The 19,021-nt window shown below is 42.9% G+C and overlaps 1 protein-coding gene across 1 annotated transcript; it reads right to left on the bottom strand.

Moving 5' to 3' along the window:
- Positions 1-617: 617 nt before the first annotated feature.
- On the bottom strand, positions 618-18,997 carry ABCG5 (ATP binding cassette subfamily G member 5). Its single transcript, XM_064158400.1, has 13 exons — positions 18,876-18,997; positions 18,070-18,191; positions 16,510-16,646; positions 16,186-16,284; positions 14,855-14,987; positions 13,120-13,259; positions 11,793-11,922; positions 9,087-9,300; positions 8,598-8,803; positions 7,587-7,725; positions 4,071-4,256; positions 2,356-2,474; positions 618-809 (listed from the first exon to the last, which is right to left on the bottom strand). The coding sequence occupies exons 1-13, from the start codon at positions 18,995-18,997 to the stop codon at positions 619-621; spliced, it is 1,938 nt and encodes a 645-aa protein (XP_064014470.1). The 3' UTR covers position 618.
- Between the last annotated feature and the right edge of the window lie 24 nt (positions 18,998-19,021).

The following is a 19,021-nucleotide window of genomic DNA, read 5'->3' as shown; positions in this document are numbered from 1 at the left end:
AGAAGGCAGAGATATAAATAAAACACCTGTCTTCTCTAATTTACCATCATTTACAAGACAAAAATAGGTTGGGTGACTTCTATACTGCTTTAAGATCCTGTACTCGTTCTTTGTAGATTGTGCAGAAGATTAAAGTGGAGTGATTTCTTGATTCTATCTCTGTTTACACTTATATGCTTGTTCCCTTTCTACAGATCCCTTGAATGGTATCAAAACAAATCACAGGACTTAAAACACAATTCTGGAAGTGGGGTTTACCAGCTGTAGTAGCACTCTGCTTATTGGTAATGGTTAAAAAACAGAGCTCCAGTGCTACATTGTTAAAAATTGGGAACAAGGTTTACTAGATTAAGATTTGAAAGCCCTTGAAAGTGGGATACTGTAGATGATTTTGGTGGAGTGGGATGGGAATAACAATAGCAGGAAGCTATTCACACTCATAAAAGGGCATTGTTTTTCAAGATGGAAACCGACATCCAGTAAGAAATAGGCATGAGCAGATTAATATGCTTCTATGTGTGTAATCATATCAGTTCTGTCTAAAATCCAACAACTGAAGTCTTCAACCACATTAAAGCTAAAAGTGTGGTATTAGACATTGTTAGAACTGATACATGTTTATTGCCTGTCAGTAATTCTCTCTCTTATTTTGAAGCTCAGGACTGCTATAATGATGAGTCCTGGTAGAAAAGCATAGAGTATCAGGAAATCAATTGTGAACCAGGACAGTGCATCAGGAAAGTTGTTGTCAATGAACTGAATGCCATGAGAGAAAATACACGCAGGGTTAGTTGCAGTGGACCCATTGGCTTCACCTGTGAAAAGAAAAATTGATTTTGGTAGCAGCTTCAATATCTAGCTCATCCACTCAAATATCCCACCCATATGGATAGCAGGGGGCTGGACTGGACTGTCAGAGCTCCCTTCCAACCCCTACTGTGCTGCATATTTTATATACCTCATCCTAATACTACTTGAATGTTTGAATGAACTATACCACAGCAGTGTATTTCTTATTTTGGAGGAGGAATAGACAAGCCATATGTTTTTGCAGTTAATCATCTGTGTTAGTACAGTTAATGTAGTTTCTGGAGCCCCCAACACAAGAAGGACGTGGAACTGGTAGAGCGAGTCCAGAGGAGGCCACAAAGAACCTCAGAGGGCTGCAGCAGCTCTGCTATGAGGACAGACTATGAGAGCTGGGGCTCTGCAGCCCGGAGAAGAGGCGGCTTTGAGGAGACCTTGCAGTGGCCTTCCAGTATCTGAAGGGGGCTACAGGAAGGCTGGGGAGGGACTATTGACAAGGTCTTGTAATGACAGAATGAGGAGTAATGCGTTTGAACTGGCAGAAGGGAGATTCAAACTAGATGTTAGGCTGAAGCTCTTTCCAGTGAGGGTGGTGAGACACTGGCACAGGTTGCCCAGGGAGGTGGTGGCTTCTCCCTCCCTGGAGGTGTTCAAGGTCAGGTTGAGCGACCTGTTCTAGTGGAGGTGGGGGTTGGAACTGGATGATCTTTGAGGTCCCTTCCAACCTAAACCACTCTATGATTCTATACCATATTTTTTGGAGAGAAGAATCTGGCCACTAGGAGCTTTCTGTTTTGTTCATGCCAAACAAAAGATGATTTATGACTCTGCAGACACATTATCAGGGGGGTGAGTGAGGTGGTGTATGCTCATAAAGCAAGTCACCCTGAGTTCTTGCTCATAAAGCAAGTCACCCTAAGTTCTAGACTTAGTGTTTACATCTGTTCAGTGCTTCTAGAATTCAAGAACTGGAGACTGACCTGTAATAAAGAGGGACAGAAGAGTTTAATGGATAAAGAACAAAAAGGCTTGGAGAGGAGCACAGACACCAGGTTACAAAGCCTAAAATAGGTCCAAAGATGTAAGCTTTACTGATGGAGTTAGCTACTAACCCAGCCAACCTGATTGATTCTAATGTTTTACTGGTGGTCTTGCTTACAAGCAAGCAAAGCTCTGCCTCACAGATCCCAGCTGCTCAGTATATGCTATGGTAAAAAGGTGAACTGAGGTCTCACCAGAGACAAAACATCTGGTCAGGTGTTACCTGTTGGTGCTCACTGCACTGATCTTTGATCTTGCATTGTGCAATTGTATTGATCTGGATAACACTGCTCTGATAAGCTCTTAGCAGGCTACAAAGTTTACCTTCCAAAACTGCCCCACAGGGGAATAAAAGAGGAAGTGAAGAAGAGAAAGATCAAAGCTGAAAGAAATGTTTAACATAGTCAGAATTTGTCTATCTTGCTGATAGAAGGTAGGAAGAAAGTAAACATTGACATTTCACTAAAATTATTTGTAGTTGGCTTAAAGGTTGCCCTTTCTTTTAACACTTACCACATGTGAAGTTCAAGCCATAAAATTCATTGACTATAAGGATTTCACTGCTGTATCTTTGGAAGGTGAGATAACTTAGTATTTTAAACGGTGTCGGCATTTCTTCCAGAGTCCTTAAAGAAACAGAGAGGTTAAAGCTGACTTTTGTTACATTCCAAGAGCCAGTTCTCCCCCAAATTAGAACAAACTCTTTGGTCATAGACTGTTACAGATGCCATTTTTGGCTGTACCTGTCAGCCTTTCAAACATGAAGTCCGTCCTTGTGAGAAATGAGGACACAGTTTATGGATAGTCACAAATAATTCTGTAAAGCCAAAAAGGCTGAATATCAATTTGGGGGAGGAAGTGAATCAATTACAAAACAAACAAACAAACAAACAAAAAAAGCAAAAATAATAAGACAAAGAGCATGAAACTTGTGAAAGAACATTATTCAACAAGACCAGGCAATTTCTGCACCCCAAATGCTGCATGAAGTTATGATGTAGCAAACAAAACAATTGTCAACCCAAGTCCCAGTGCTATTTTTAGCATCCTCCATTGCTGATGGAGATTAACGAAAGAGATTCACAATATTCATTAGCAGTGTCTCTACTGTCAAATAATGCTTAGAAACCACTCTAACAGTTTATAGCAGTTCCCATTAAGGCATTAGACTATGATTGTGTCTACAAATGTACAACTTCCTGAACTTAAACAGGGACCAAATAATTAGATATTAACTGAGTTTTACTTGATAAGCAAGCATTAGCTGAGATCTACTTTGAAGAGACAAAGGCAACCCTAACAGTTCATAGCAGCTCCCATTAAGGCATATGATTGTGTCTACAAATGTACATCTTCCTGAAGTTAAACAGGGATCAAATAATTAGATACTAACTGAGTTTTACTTGATAAGCAAGCACTAGCTGAGATCTACTTTGAAGAGACAAAGCACCAACAACTTTTTGAAGGCTCATACGCTTTATTTGAGGACAACTTGCCATCATCTCTTAGGCTTCATTTTCATGGGAAAGGTCTCAGGTGAATGCATCCTACTGATTTAACAGCTCAAGAAATCTTGTTTTTACTATAATGTATTTGTAAGTTTCTTACCAGTGATTAAATTACTGACAAATACAAGGAGAAAAAAAGTTCCTGCAATTAAAATGCAAAAACATTTATTTGCCCAGTAATAGGGCAAGTGGATCATGATTTTCACACATTTACTCCTTTTTTTAGGTAGAAAAGTGTCTCAAAAATTAATTATGAACTGAAGAATAACAGCAATAAGATATCTGAGAAGAGCTGTTTTTTTTTCTCTTTAAATCCACATAATTCCCAGTGTTTAATGCCTGATTCCAGCAGTTTCTAAAAGCTGAAGGAACTTTTTTATAGGTTACGTTAATGAGGACATAAGTAAAAGCATTCAGCATAAGTGAGAGAATTCAGCTGAGCTGACAGATACTAATTTCTCAGTTTTATCTTCAGTTGATTGTCAAGAAGTCTGTATCTTGGTCGGTATCTAACATTGCTGTCTGGTTTGTGTGTTTAGTACAAGGTCTAACGTGATAATGTATTTCTACCTCTGAGGGATAACAGCTGCACTTCATTTCCATTGCTACCTGTGCCTTACTGTGCTTCTGCAATACAGACTGCTCATTAAACTCTTCAACAGGTAAATTATTTCAACATTAACACTAGAATGAAAATAAAACTCTTTTTCCTACCTTACTAGTCCTGTTCCCCCAATCACACCCGCTGAATTAAGCAGCACCACTCCACTTTGGACTATATTTGGGTTTTGAACCACTCCAAGTATAACAAGTGTTAGCAGTTCACCAATTATATGAGACGCAAGGACAACAGCGAAGAAAATTCCAAATCTGGAAGCATCAGGATACAACCCTATAGTCCTGTACAAAGAGCAAAAGAAGTTTAAAAAACTAGTGTTTGCATATTAAATTTGAAAGTAGATTTTTGGGTTTCCTTATTTTCATGTACTTTTTGCACATTAAGTGAACAGTTTATGTCTTAACCCTAAGTATGTTCTTCGGAGCCTTAACGTAAAGGACATCCACTTGGCCCTGCTGCAGAAGTGCAGATGTATCAGGTTTTATCCATCTATATTGAGCAGGCTTACGTAAAGACACAACCATGGCTGTGTCCAGTTCTGGGCCCCTCAATTCAAGAGAGATGTTGAGGTGCTGGAGCATGTCCAGAGAAGGGCAACAAAGCTGGTGAGGGGCCTGGAACACAAACCCTATGAGGAGAGGCTGAGGGAGCTGGGGTTGTTTAGCCTGGAGAAGAGGAGGCTGAGGGGTGATCTTATTACTGTCTACAACTACCTGAAAGCACATTGTAGCCAGGTGGGGGGTGGCCTCTTCTCCCAGGCAACCAGCAATAGAACAAGGGGACACAGTCTCAAGTTGTGCTGGGGTAGGTCTAGGCTGGATGTTAGGAGGAAGTTCTTCACAGAGAGAGTGATTGGCATTGGAATGGGCTGCCCAGGGAGGTGGTGGAGGCACCGTCCCTGGAGGTGTTCAAGAAAAGCCTGGCTGAGGCACTTAGTGCCATGGTCTAGTTGACTGGCTAGGGCTGGGTGCTAGGTTGGACTGGATGATCTTGGAGGTCTCTTCCAACCTGGTTGATTCTATGATTCTATGGCAGAAATGTGTGTAGCTTCAGGGTGACCACCACAGCTTTTACAATCCTTCAAAGCAACAGCCTCCTTTTAGGGTTTGTGCACAGGCAGTTATTCATGTAGGTCACATTTTTAAAGAACATCCTTACGTAGACAATTAAGAGATGGAATTTTGCACTTCCAATCCTACGAGTGCAAATGTGGACATTAATCATCGGGCCAATTGAATTCACCACCCGCGTAATTCATCCAAACACCATTTCCTCCCTACTCCTCCACTCTCATACAACCTGCCATTCCCAGCTTTTCCCCAGCTAATCAAAGGGACAAAAAGCCTCACAAAGTTGTACTAAAAGTTTTAAAAGAAAGGCCAGCAATTGCTTGGCAAACTTATTTCAGGCTTATAGTATGTATGAGATATGGGCAAACCTTTTCACAGTATCACAGTATCACCAAGGTTGGAAGAGACCTCACAGATCATCAAGTCCAACCCTTTACCACAGAGCTCAAGGCTAGACCATAGCACCAAGTGCCACATCCAGTCCTGCCTTGAACAGCTCCAGGGACGGCGACTCCACCACCTCCCCGGGCAGCCCATTCCAGTGTCCAATGACTCTCTCAGGGAAGAACTTTCTCCTCACCTCCAGCCTAAATCTCCCCTGGCACAGCCTGAGGCTGTGTCCTCTCGTTCTGGTGCTGGCCACCTGAGAGAAGAGAGCAACCTCCTCCTGGCCACAACCACCCCTCAGGTAGTTGTAGACAGCAATAAGGTCACCCCTGAGCCTCCTCTTCTCCAGGCTAACCAATCCCAGCTCCCTCAGCCTCTCCTCGTAGGGCTGTGCTCAAGGCCTCTCACCAGCCTCGTCGCCCTTCTCTGGACATGCTCAAGCATCTCAATGTCCCTCCTAAACTGGGGGGCCCAGAACTGAACACAGGACTCAAGGTGTGGTCTAACCAGTGCAGAGTACAGGGGCAGAATGAGCTCCCTGCTCCTGCTGACCACACCATTCCTGATGCAGGCCAGGATGCCACTGGCTCTCTTGGCCACCTGGGCACACTGCTGGCTCATGTTCAGGCGGGTATCAATCAGCACCCCCAGATCCCTCTCTGTCTGGCTGCTCTCCAGCCACTCCGACCCCAGCCTGTATCTCTGCATGGGGTTGTTGTGGCCAAAGTGCAGCACTCCTTTTCCAAAACACTTGTACCACAGAAGCCTCACACCAGCTCCAGACTGAATGTTTTGTTTTTCTAAGAAGCAGTATTCAATATATTGTTTTTTTTCCTCAATGCAAGGCCCTCTATACATACCCCTGGCCTTAAAACAGACATATTCATGTTCTCATAGACTTTCCTGTAGCATTTTTTGTAATGCCAAAATAGTGTCTACTATGAATAGATGGCTGAACATTGGTTCTTCAAGCATTACACCTGAAGTATGCAGTGACCTAGCAGGTATTTAGCAACCCTTAACCACAGACTGGTGCAGAAGAAACAGCTTTTTAAAGTCTTATCGACTTCCTTGAGGTACTCTTTTACACAGAGCTACGTAGCTACAGACTGGTAAATCCGGGATAGGAACTGAAAGAGAAGGAAGGTTGAAACAGTAGGGGAAAAGAGCCAAAAGAGAAAATATTACAGACTTAGAATGGTAGGACGATGGAGTCTCCCAGAACATTTCCCAGGGGTATCTTTAGCTAGGAAAATCTGCACAAACAGCACATTTACTTGACAGCAAAAGTTTCTGTATTTGTTCTTGGCAGGACCTGCCTTGTTTCTGATCAGGTCTGATTTTGAGTCTGTATGATCCAAACTGTCTGACCTCACAAATACAAACTGAGGCACTTAAGAACACCTACCAGAGGATCTACAAAAGTTATGTCCACGCAGTTAAATTCAGTTCTGCACAGGTACAATCTTCAGAATTTCATAAACTGCTTACCCTGAGGTCTAAGGGCACTATGAAATCACTGACACATTGCTTACGGCTTCCAAACAGCCAGGAGCAGCAGATATGCAGAGGCTGATATTTGTAAATATTACCCATTAACCGGAGACACCTATCTTATTGTTGATTGTATTTGAAGCTACCAAAGCACAAGGGCAAAGTCTACCCATACAAATTTCCTGCTCATTAAGGATTGACAAAGAGTGGAAGTCCACAAACCTTCCCTCAACGACCCTGCGAAAGTGCTTTCCAAGTGGCTGCCTTCTCAACAACCAGCTCAGTAGCGGGCAGAAACAAAAGGGCTCTGGTGAGCACAGAGCATCCTCTAAATGCTTGTTGGGAGGAGCAATTTCTGCTTGTCCCTGAAAAACAGCTTTCTGAAGGAGCACTGCCTGAAGCAGGCAGCACTGACAGCTCGCAAAAATAAAAGCCCAGGTAGACAAGGGAACAAAGAGAACAAAATGCCTCATTAAAAGTTACCAAGTTACCTGCACCACCGGAAAGACAAGGGCTAAAAATACGTTATGTTTCCTTAAGATTTGCCTGCATCCATTCTGAGGCACAACAGCAGGAAGCCAGGCCAGGAGGCTCGATGCTGACAAGGCAATCGAAACTGGTTAAGAAAGTAACAATCCAATAGCTGGTGGAAGTGCTTACCAGTATATAAAGACGCTGAATATTGCCACACTGATGATGCTGAAGGGCAGGAAATGTACTATATATGCTAAAAGCATTTCCCACTTCTTATACAAGCCATCTTTACTTTCTTGGTCACCGATGGCACGTAAAGGTGGGACTGGATTAAATAGATAAGAAATAAATTAAATCACAATTCAGTAAAGAAATCAAGACTTGTTGCTGAAGTTCAGAGACAACTTTGAGAATGTATCAGAAGCATTCTGTCTAACCCGATCTGATTGCTTCCTCCACTCCCCCACTAGAAACATGAAAAACATGCTGCTCCCTGCAGATTGCAAACAGAAGCTTAATACAAGAGGGCTAGCTGGGCAGTGTGCTAGCTAGCATGTTGCTTTCTCTTTTTTCTGATGCAGATTGAAGAGATTAAAAACCTGCCATTACTGGATAATTTCTTGAGGTGCTCTCATCTCAAGGTGATGAGGTAGCAATGTTCCCTACACGGAATAGTTTTTAGAGCTGTAAATAGAAACTACTCTGGGTCTTAGTATGGCAGCTGTAAGAGAAAAAAGTCATCCTCACGTAATAATCTTAAATTAATTATGCCTAATTGTTGTCTAGAGAGGTTCTGTAGTTCCATCCATTCTGTATCTTTAATCTTGATCTTAAGATGTTAACTACGGACCCAGACTTTGTCCTGCCTTTATAACACTACATGCAGGCAAGTTAAGGGCTCTTGCACAGTTCAGAATACAGCCTCCATACAGAGGTGAGCTGCCAAAGGGAGAGGCAAGGATCAGGATACATTAAGTGCAATGAACCTGGACCCCCTCTGAAGGGCTCATCTTTCTCTGTGCTGTCAAGCTTCCTGTTGCTTCACCTTTGAAATTCATGTTTCTATATAAGCTCTGACAAGCTAACGAAAGGTTAAGAACCTTTACATAATTATCTCCAAAAAAGACTCTTTCTTGTTTACAAAATAGCAGCAGCGATTCCTGCTGCTGCTGCACGTAACAGGGGAGAGAAACTCACAAAGCGCAATGGCATTGAGCATCCCTGTGTAGGGCGGGGCACTCACGCACTGGTACACAAGCCCCACACGGTCCTGCACAGCTCCTTTCACCAAGTCACTCTTTAGTCTAAGAAGGAAAAATGCTACAAACAAGCCAAACAACAAATTCTGGAGGAGACGCATGGTGATGCCCGACTTATCTCTGGATAAGTTTCTTGTTGTCCTCCTGGTAATGAAATAAAATGATAACGGAACAGGCGTTAGCTACGACTGATCCCATGTCGGTAGGATATTTAGCTCTGAGCAACTCTTACAGACAGTGTCCACAAAAAGGCCATGTATTACAAAAGACAGGGACAAACACAGTGGTAGAGCAAAAAAAATAATTAAAAAATAATAAAAATTGCATTTATATAGAGGGGGGAAATCCCAAAAGCTTAGTGCCTGAGGAAAGAGAGTTTCCTTTCCATAAAGGAACACACACACACACACACACAGAGAGGTCTTACCGTAAGAGAATCCAGGATTTGAGAAAGGAACTGGTTGAGTCTTTGTTTTTGAATGGTATTGGTGGCAGTTCTTTCATATACTTTGTTCTTTCAATGGCTGCCAGTGCTTTGGTAAAGATCTCTGAGTTTTTGTAGGCTGATACAATTACCTGAACCCTACTGTAGGTTTCAAGCTCACGTTCCTTGCTTCTGGTGTCCACAGATGTCAGATCCACTGTAAATTCACAAAGTATTTACACTACATATACACATCAATTTGCCCTCCTATCTCTTCCTCCTCGCAGCTACCCTTTCCTTCTCTATAGCCTGAAATCTGTAATGAAGGAAAGGTCCACCAAAAGTATTCAATGTTGCTTTTATTCCTCACTGCAGTTAGAAGCAGCACGAGTGAATAGATGTGCAGCCACAACAGATTTCTGGGGTTTGTGGCCTCTGTAGAGCTCTGAATTTTGAGTCCTTTGACTGGGAATGCAGGCACTGAGCGGTGTGATGGTCAGACCTTTAGCATTTTCCTTACACAGAGAGCTGTGGCACCAGTGAAGCACTACTGCTGCTGAGAACAAGACAGAGCATCAGCTGAAGGAGGACACTGATGAGGATTAAGAGATGATGTTCTGGGCATGTATTTTTCAGGTTTTCAGGCAAATTTGAGTTTTGACAAGGTCAAATGCCAGGTCCTGCACTTGGGCCACAGCAACCCCAACTTCCCAAAGTTTCTGTCTGCCTTAGTTTTGCAGTGCTACTCTCAACTTCAAAATACAAACTGAACAAGAGGAAAAGAAAGCCTTGTCCAAGAGTCTTAATTTGTCCTCAAAACCTGAATTAGGTTTATGAATACTTCCTAGTGTTCTGAAAGCTGGATTTCAGCAGAATTGTCTTTAATGGTAAACAGATGCAAAATGAAGTCTTCTGTAAATACACCCATCCTAAATACAGGTACATTTCAATGATACTACCCCCGCTGAATACACAGGATCTATTTTCCTCTGCTCTTGGTGTAAAGGATATCAGATGATGTCCCTTCATTCACAGCATTAAATCACCCAAAAAATATAAACTACCAATTTTCCAAAGACTAAATATTCTGCTGATTCTTTGCTCTAAACTGTATTCTTTCCTTTTCTCATCACAATCAAAGGCTGACATTTGAAGAATGCAGTACTCTCTTCACCAATCTTTTTTAAAAGTGGGCCTAAGTCTCAAATCATCTCTATGCTTTTCAAGACTATTCAAATTCATGAAGGCAAAATTGTCTTTGCTGTCACACCAGTATTCTGCTTCATCCCATTCCAGCTTTGTGTCAACAGTGTTCCTCTTTTCTCTCCTGAGTTTAGGATGTCATCCAGACAGTAGGATAACACTGCCTCCTCTGAATGCAACTTATTGGATTGGTCAAATTCCCTGGTTAATGCCCAGGTAGAAAGTAGCTTGCATGCTGGATTTAAAATCAGAAAGACAGGCATGCATGTGTATGTGTACATATACATGCACACACAAACATGTAGTCTTCAAATGTGTATCTGCTTGGCTCAAATATGCAGATGTGCCCTGCAGTGAAACCAAGGCTCCTTCCCAAAGTCTCATCCTAACCCTTTTTTTCCCCCTTCATCCTGGATTGGTATAACATTGCTCTTAACAGCTTATGATGATCATTTCTCTTTGTTCCACTCCAGTAGCTCAAACTGGTATTAGCAATTCCCCAGACTCTTGGAAACCTCAGTGTGCTAGTTTGAGGCTAGCTAGAATGTTTTGGTGAGAAGAACTAGATTGCAGGCTGTGAAAGAAAAACAAGGCTGATGTCTACTTTGCTCATAGGCTTGCTGAGAGATATAAGAAGAATCAAAACATAAAGGCACTACGTCTGCTGGGGAACTGGCCGAGCTGCATCTCTAACCTCACCCCTCTCTGCCGCTTCTTTGACTAAGCCACTTTGCTTCCTAACCCCCTGGCTGAACCTCCATTCTTCCTTGGGACTGGGCTAAGGTTGAGAGGGGTAAGGGGAAGCTGAAGGGGCAGTTGGGAGCCCCTCCTGGGGGCTCAGGTTTCTGGGAGGGCTGTTGTGTTTCTGTATTCCCTTTTACCTTGTATATTTCTGTCTATAACTGTATATACTGTAAATATCTGCTTGTATATTGTGCTAGCTGTAAATATAAGCTTCATTCAAATTTCCAGAGCCATCTGAGTCTAGTCTGGGTGATATCCAAAGTGTGTGGGGGGGGCAGGGAACACCCAAACCATCACACTCAGCCTCTGAAACTCTGAAAATTGATGCCTCATCATCTGATACTTATTCCTCAAAGCAACAACTGTTTTCAGTTGCTTGGCATCACAGAATCCATAATAGCATGGGACTTTCCACAGTTCTGGGATCATATTGATTTTCCAGCATCCAGTGGACAGGCATAGGGAGATGCTATCAGGAATCCATAGGCTTCATGAAGTTGAGATTCTTTTTTTATCAGAAGTTTACTCCTTTCTGCTGTGTTTCAGACCTACAGTAAACTTTTGCCAATCTATGGAGCCAGTGGAGATTTTACAGGGGCCTGAGCCCCCCTTGCTTCATCTCTAAGCTAAGAATAATTACAGAGTTGGGGAAGAATTCAAAGACATTCCTATCTCTGGAAAAACCTTCAATCTGGGGAAGAAAACAACTTGTTTGTCTGAAGGAACCCCATATTTTTATCAAAACAACTTAGCCAAACTTACCATAGAAGTCAAAAGGATTTGATTGCTCAGGACAAGAATAGCCACAGTCACTAAAGAATGTGATCATTTCCATAGGGTTCCCACAGAAAACCATTTCTCCAAAGCTCATGATGGCTATTTTGTCAAATAACTGTGGGAAGGCAAATGAATATATTAGCAATATGTACTGAGGAGCAGTGCATTAATTCTTGAGTACAGTTGCTGTCTTGGTAATAAAAATAAAAGTAATAAAATCAGGGAAAAATAGTTTAGACATATTCAAACTTCCTTAGTGTGTTTCACTCAAAGAAAATTTGTCCTTTCTTTTGGTCTTCTCAGTGGTTATGCAAGATGACAATTTTTTAACCTCTTAAAACTAGTGGTTCTCAAAACTGTCAGCAACAGCAGCATTACAGAGGCAACCCACACACAGAAATGGGAGCTGTGGTCTTCTGACTTCACTTCCAATGCTCCTTCACTTACTGGCTGACCTCCTTTGGCATTTAGCAACTCCAGTCTGTAAAATCTCCATATTGTTGGAAAAAGTCATCCTGAAGTGCTTAAGGAGTTCAACAGCATTGCACTTTGGGTGAACATTTGCCAATGCAGGGTTTCCACCAGCTATGAACAATCCACATTCCCAAGGCACCAGGACTGCTTTCAGTCCAGAAAAGCACTTTCACTCCCTGCTGGCTTTATGACCACTTACACTGAATTCAGTCAGCCTTGCATTCATGTGGAGGGTGATGGATGTATCAGAAGAGCAATGTGTGAAACAGTAAAGGAAAGGAAAAATGCTCTCTGCAGCATAAGCCTTGCAAGGCAGTCCTGCCCAGCCACATGATCAAGGAGTACCAACATCACTTGACACAAAGACAGAAAAAGAAGCTTTCATTCTTTCCCCCCAAGTCTTGGCTTAATCTCTCTTAAGCTGCCACTGTTACTGAAATATGAATATGTAAAATGCTATTTTTTACAGTGCCTGCACATATGGCTTCTCTCAGTGTTTTTGGTTTAGGTAGCTGCATAACACAAAAGTCAGGCAGTGTGCATGCTATTTTCACAGGGCATTATATGTTCAAAAACGCCCTGTGGCTGGTAGAAGGCCAGAGCTGTAGCATTCAAGGCAAACCTATGTTTATGCAGTAGGGAAGGAAGAGAGCTTTTGGAGGAAACTGTATTGGATCTTGAACTCTTGTCCTGAAAAAAAAAACCCTAGGTACTAAAAAAAAAAAAAAAAAAAAAAGAAAAAGGTAAAAACCAGAACAAAGCAAACAACCAACCCACCAACACCCCCCCTCCAAAATAAAAACCCAACAAACCCAAAAAGTGAACAGATTTCATTTACCCTGAAAAGTTCTGAGCGAGGCTGATGGATTGTAATGATCACTATCCTGTCTTTGTGTGCAAGATCTGAGAGAAGTGAGACAATATGATTCGCAGTCAGGCAGTCCAGCCCTGTCGTTGGTTCGTCAAGTAGCATGACCTCTGTGAAATGACAAGGAACAACATCAAATGTCACATAAATGGGGAGGAAGTATCATAGATTTTGCCTTTGAGGCTCAACTGGCAAATAGTAGAGAAGTTACATGTGAAGTTCCACATGTAAAGCAGCACATGCATTAACATTGCCACCATGTGATCTTTCAGGTTTAGTGCTTCGCCAGTTTGGTTTCAATGACTAGGACTAAGGACATAAAACACTGCTGCAGGATTAGAGTGAAATCTTTCTTGCTGAGTTAAGGTGAATTTTGAAGTTTTCCAAATTAGCCTTCATGTATACATCTGTTTCTAAGAACAGCGATGGCAAATTTCAGCATGTGTACAAATGTAAACAATTAGCTAGAAGTTGCAATCTGAATGAAATAATTAGCTAGAAGTTATAATCTGAATTAAATCTATGTATACACAGAATTTGTTATGAACAAAGAGAAGTTAAACTACAGGATATATAATTCCACAGGTGAGAGGATTTTGGTGCATTTCTTTATGGTTTTATTGCACACTGAAGGGTCAAAGTTAGATTCATTATTTGTACATAGATGAGATACAGCACAGAAGAGGGTAACTCAACCTTCATGAAGATAAGAGGGGAGGAGAGCTTTCTTTATAGGTTTACCTACACAGAATTATAGTGTTTACTATAGAGTTTAGTGAGCTTACTGAGCAGTACTACAGCAAGTCAACTTTCCAGGAATGAGCAGTAGCAGTGATATACCTTGCTTGGCTATTTAAATGCTCTTTCCAGCCTGGTTCGCAGTCCTGGCACTTCTGCACCCCTACAGGGACTCCAGAATCGAATCATTTAGAATCATAGAATCAACCAGGTTGGAAGAGACCTCCAAGATCATCCAGTCCAACCTAGCACCCAGCCCTATCCAGTCAACTAGACCATGGCACTAAGTGCCTCAGACAGTCTTTTCTTGAAGACCTCCAGGAACAGTGCCTCCATCACCTCCCTGGGCAGCCCATTCCAATGGGAAATCACTCTCTCTGTGAAGAACTTCCTCCTAACATCCAGCCTATATCTACCCCAGCACAACTTGAGACTGTGTCCCCTTGTTCTATTGCTGTTTCCAAACTGACAACATTTACAGTGCTGTTTCTCATGGCTGATCCTTCTAGTTAGTCTGCTTTGGTTTTCATTCATTTTTTTGGCTCTGGATGTACATGGTGCTTATACATACATAACTCACAGGCAGCTACTCCACTACACAAAGCTCAGTGAGTGCATATGTATGTCTCTAATACACTCCAAATAGACATGAAATAAAGTAAATATAATGTAAGTAATGTGCCACAACCAACACTGCAGACACAAGGCAGTCAAGCCCAGATAGGCTTAGAATGGATACATGCAAGGCTAAACTTACATTCAGTCCCTAAGACATTAAAACTGACCACTTTACAAGGTCAGCTCATAGATTAACAGGAGACTCCACTCATCCTTTTCTGCCATTACTAGACTAGCCTTTGCTGAATTGCAGAACATAAAAGCTTTAGTATTGCAACGTGCTCTATGGGTGCCCACGGTCAGAGCACGAAGTGGCACCGGTTTGGACAATCTGTGCAGCAGTACTCACTGGGGTCTTGCAGGAGCTGGGCTGCAATCGAGACGCGGCGCCGCTCGCCCCCAGAAATTCCAGCAAAAATACGGTTGCCAATTATTTTGCCGGCGATGTGGCTGAGACTCAGCTCAGCCAAAACTGCATCCACCTGAAATATAATTACAATTTAGAAGCACAGAATCATAGAATCAAGCAGGTTGGAAGAGACCTCCAAGATCATCCAGTCCAACCTAGCACCCAGCCCTAGCCAGTCAACCAGACCATGGCACTAAGTGCCTCAGCCAGGCTTTGCTTGAACACCTCCAGGGATGGTGACTCCACCACCTCCCTGGGCAGCCCATTCCAATGCCAATCACTCTCTCTGTGAAGAACTTCCTCCTAATATCCAGCCTATACTTCCCCCAGCACAACTTGAGACTGTGTCCCCTTGTTAGAAAGACTAAGCACAGTCCAACACAGGTACTTGTGTGAGTATTTAACAAGACCGAAGGAAAAAGAAGACATTATTTTTATCTCTGACTTTCCCAAGATGCTGATTGAATCCACTCACTTCTATTTGATCACTTACAATACATTACTTCAACTACTATTTTTAAACGTTGTTTTCATCTATTCTGAAATTAGTAGCACTTTTGCTTCAGCTAATAATACGAGATTGAGTTCAGAAATGGGACTACAAGTTACCACATGAAGCACAATTCATGGTTTGTCTTCCAAAATAAGGCAGCATAAAGGTACATCAGTTCTGAGGAATTGTAAAATCCTAAGTGGAAGGTAGGTGAAGGGACCAACTTCAAAAGCCTTTGGTCAGAAATATCCAATCTTTTCTGTCAAAAGAAGCCTGAAAGACTGAATTTCACTAGAGCTGAAACACATCTATTTTTATCCAGAAGGTGGCTTGTGGAGGGCTTATTAGACCAGTGTTTTCCAAAGCTGTTCTGATTAGTCAGAGGCATCCAGCAGGATCCAGAGTAGTTTCAAAGACTCCTCTGCTCTCCATGAGGATTGCCAGTACACAGAGGATTGGGCTTACCAGCTGGGGAAGGGGAACTGGCTTCAATACCAACAGCAGCATCTCCTACAGCAGTAACTGCTGGCAGCTTTGGGCAGGAGAGCTTTGTCCGGGCACAACAGTGATTCTCTGGGGCATCATCACAAGCCTTTTGTAGAGGAGCACCAGAGACCTTGCATCATCCTCCTCAGCAGGAGGACTTCTTCCAATTTTCATAATGAAGACTGCAAAACCTTATAAACTTAAAACACAGCTATGGATGGCAAGTGTTGCTGGTGAAAGCATTACATGATGCAACATCTGCTTGTCTGGTGGAAGATGATAAAATACAGACCTTCTTTTTGATGAGGTCCTTGGAGCATTTCTGAAGAGTTAGTAAAGCAGTGTAGGTCAGAGACTCTTCTACGGTGAGGAAGCTTAACAAAGTGTCACTCTGAAGGAAAAAAAAAGAGTGAAGAGGAAGACACAGTTAGTACTATAGGAATTGAGATCTTGCCTTTGCATGCACTACCTTCATTTGTTGATACAATTGATTAGTTGCTTTGTACCAAATGTTGCACAAAAGCTACAGCAGATCACACTACTCTATTACACTAGCAGATTTGTTTTCTTTACATGAGAGGAAGCACAGTGCGCAAGAATAAATATAGAAATCAACCTGTGGCACATAAGAGAAGCAATCTCTGAACTGTTCTCTCTTCAACTGACGCCCATTCACATACACTTCACCAAAGAGGTTTTCTTTATGTCCCAGTCTTCCCGATACTGCATCCAGAAGTGTTGTTTTCCCAGATCCTTTCAAACAAAAGAGATTAATTGTGATGAGATTAACTTTATGATTTCAAGAGCTAGTAGCCTCACTGGGATGGAGACATATAAAAAGAAGAAAGGTGGGGTTATTCTCAATAACACTAACATAATAGGTCCTGAAAATGCAGCTAGTTAAGGAAAGGTAAATGGGAAAGCCAGAATATGTGTAAATTAGCTTTTAATTAGTACAAATACTTCCCAGTGGGACACTTGGGTTTATCTTATTTTTTATTTAAGTTACAATTGTTAGTTAGATGACTGAATATTTGTGCTAGTTTGAAGCAGGCTAGAATGTTTTGGTGAGAAAAAGTAGATTATAGGCTGTGAAAGGAAAACAGTGGTGATGTCTCCTTCCATCAGAGTTTTGCTGAACAAGAATGTAAACATTAGATAACACTCTCACCATTTTTTGTCTCACTTTCTGGCTGGGCTCTGGCTGAGCTGCATCTCCCTAACCTCACCTTCCACCCACCTTTGCTTCTTAACCTCTTGGCTGAACCTCCATCCTTCCTTAGGACTGGGGTAAGGTTGAGAGGGGCAGGGGGAAGGTGCAGGGGTGGTTGAGAGCCCCTCCTGGGGACTCAGGTTTCTGGGAGGGCTGTTGTGTTTCTGTATTACTTTTACCTTGTATATTTCTGTATATAACTGTATATATCTGCTTGTATATTGTGCTAGCTGTAAATAAATAGCTTCCTTTATATTCCCAGAGCAGGCTGAGACTAGTCTGGGTACCTTCTGAAGCGTGGAGGGGCAGGTAACACCCCAAACCATCACAATATTGAACTCTGAACACCAAAGTCTTGCAAAGCAGAGGTTAACATCAACTGCAATTCCATTCTTTAAAATGCAGACCTCGATCCCATTCATGTAACTGTGGAAGTCACCAGTTTCAATTCTGATCACAGTATCACAGTATCACAGTATCACCAAGGTTGGAAGAGACCTCACAGATCATCAAGTCCAACCCTTTACCACAGAGCTCAAGGCTACACCATGGCACCAAGTGCCACGTCCAGTCCTGCCTTGAACAGCCCCAGGGACAGCGACTCCACCACCTCCCCAGGCAGCCCATTCCAGTGTCCAATGACTCTCTCAGTGAAGAACTTTCTCCTCACCTCCAGCCTAAATCTCCCCTGGCACAGCCTGAGGCTTGTCCTCTCGTTCTGGTGCTGGCCACCTGAGAGAAGAGAGCAACCTCCTCCTGGCCACAACCACCCCTCAGGTAGTTGTAGACAGCAATAAAGTCACCCCTGAGCCTCCTCTTCTCCAGGCTAACCAATCCCAGCTCCCTCAGCCTCTCCTCGTAGGGCTGTGCTCAAGGCCTCTCCCCAGCCTCGTCGCCCTTCTCTGGACATGCTCAAGCATCTCAGTGTGATCTTATTTCTGTTAAAGTACTGGAGCAACTTACCAGAATTTCCTAAAATCCCCATAATCTGGCCACTCTCTATGTGAAACGAAACATCCTTAAGTATCTGTCGGGTCCATTTTTTACGGTATAGAGAAAGGTTCCACCACGGGCCAACATGTTCACTTGGAAAACAAACAGAAAATGATTGAGCAACTAAATACTGAAACTTCCAAAAAAAAAAACCAGTGTAAAGCAAGGAAGTGGTGTGCAGCTACTTGCTTGTGGGATGGGACCACGCAAGGATTTTGAAATATTGAAAAAATAAACAATTCTTTCTTTCCCCCCACCCTCCTCATGACCCCCAGGCATTAACTTTTTAACTTCAGTGTTATCTGGAAGCTGAAACAAAGTCTGAACAGATTTCTCAAAGTGATTGCTAGGAGGCTTTCATACTACAACCTAAAGGGGAAACTTGAACTGAGGCTTTATTTGTTGATGATGTTTGCCAGTCATTAACCCACCTGAACGTGTTCTTGGGGCCTCATATCACCCTCCTGGCAGCAGCAGGAAAGGCAGCAGGGAAGGGCACAATCACTGCAGATCTCCTCTAAAGCATCTCCTTCAGTGATGTGAAGGAGACCTGGCAAACTCTCTGGAGGACACACTGGTTTTGCCTCCCTCAAGTCATGTACTCTACCTCTGTGACAGGCAGACCAGCACCATGAGGCAGCCCAAAAACACCCTTCCTCTACTGGTCCGATGTCAAACCCACAGCCAACCAGTCCCAGTCCCTCTCCCCATGGTCTCTGGGGGTCAGAGCAGCTCCTGGAAGGGAGGGGCTCACCTACTATCCTCGCTGGCCCTACCTGACGGTGTAGGAGATGCCTCGGACACTGATGTTGTTGGACAGCTGCCCTGCAGCCTCTGCCTCGCTTGTCTGCCCACTGCTGCTGCTCCTCTCCGGGGCAGGAGACCCTGTGCCCAACATCCTGAGGTGCAGGGGCCCCACAGG

Source organism: Pogoniulus pusillus, chromosome 18 (genome assembly GCF_015220805.1).
Source record: "Pogoniulus pusillus isolate bPogPus1 chromosome 18, bPogPus1.pri, whole genome shotgun sequence".
NCBI classification, from domain to species: domain Eukaryota; kingdom Metazoa; phylum Chordata; class Aves; order Piciformes; family Lybiidae; genus Pogoniulus; species Pogoniulus pusillus.
The sequence above is the reverse complement of the archived record's forward strand: the minus strand, read 5'-3'. Positions and strand labels throughout refer to the sequence as shown.

Excerpts from the sequence above, each read along its gene's own strand:
- ABCG5 (XM_064158400.1), bottom strand. The coding sequence starts at position 18,997 with ATGTTGGGCACAGGGTCTCCTGCCCCGGAGAGGAGCAGCAGCAGTGGG. Across the intron at positions 16,285-16,509 it reads GCTTCTCTTATGTGCCACAG|AGTGACACTTTGTTAAGCTT; the intron begins GTTGATTTCTAT and ends TTTTTCCTTCAG. Across the intron at positions 7,726-8,597 it reads GCTCAATGCCATTGCGCTTT|TCCCACCTTTACGTGCCATC; the intron begins GTGAGTTTCTCT and ends TATTTAATCCAG.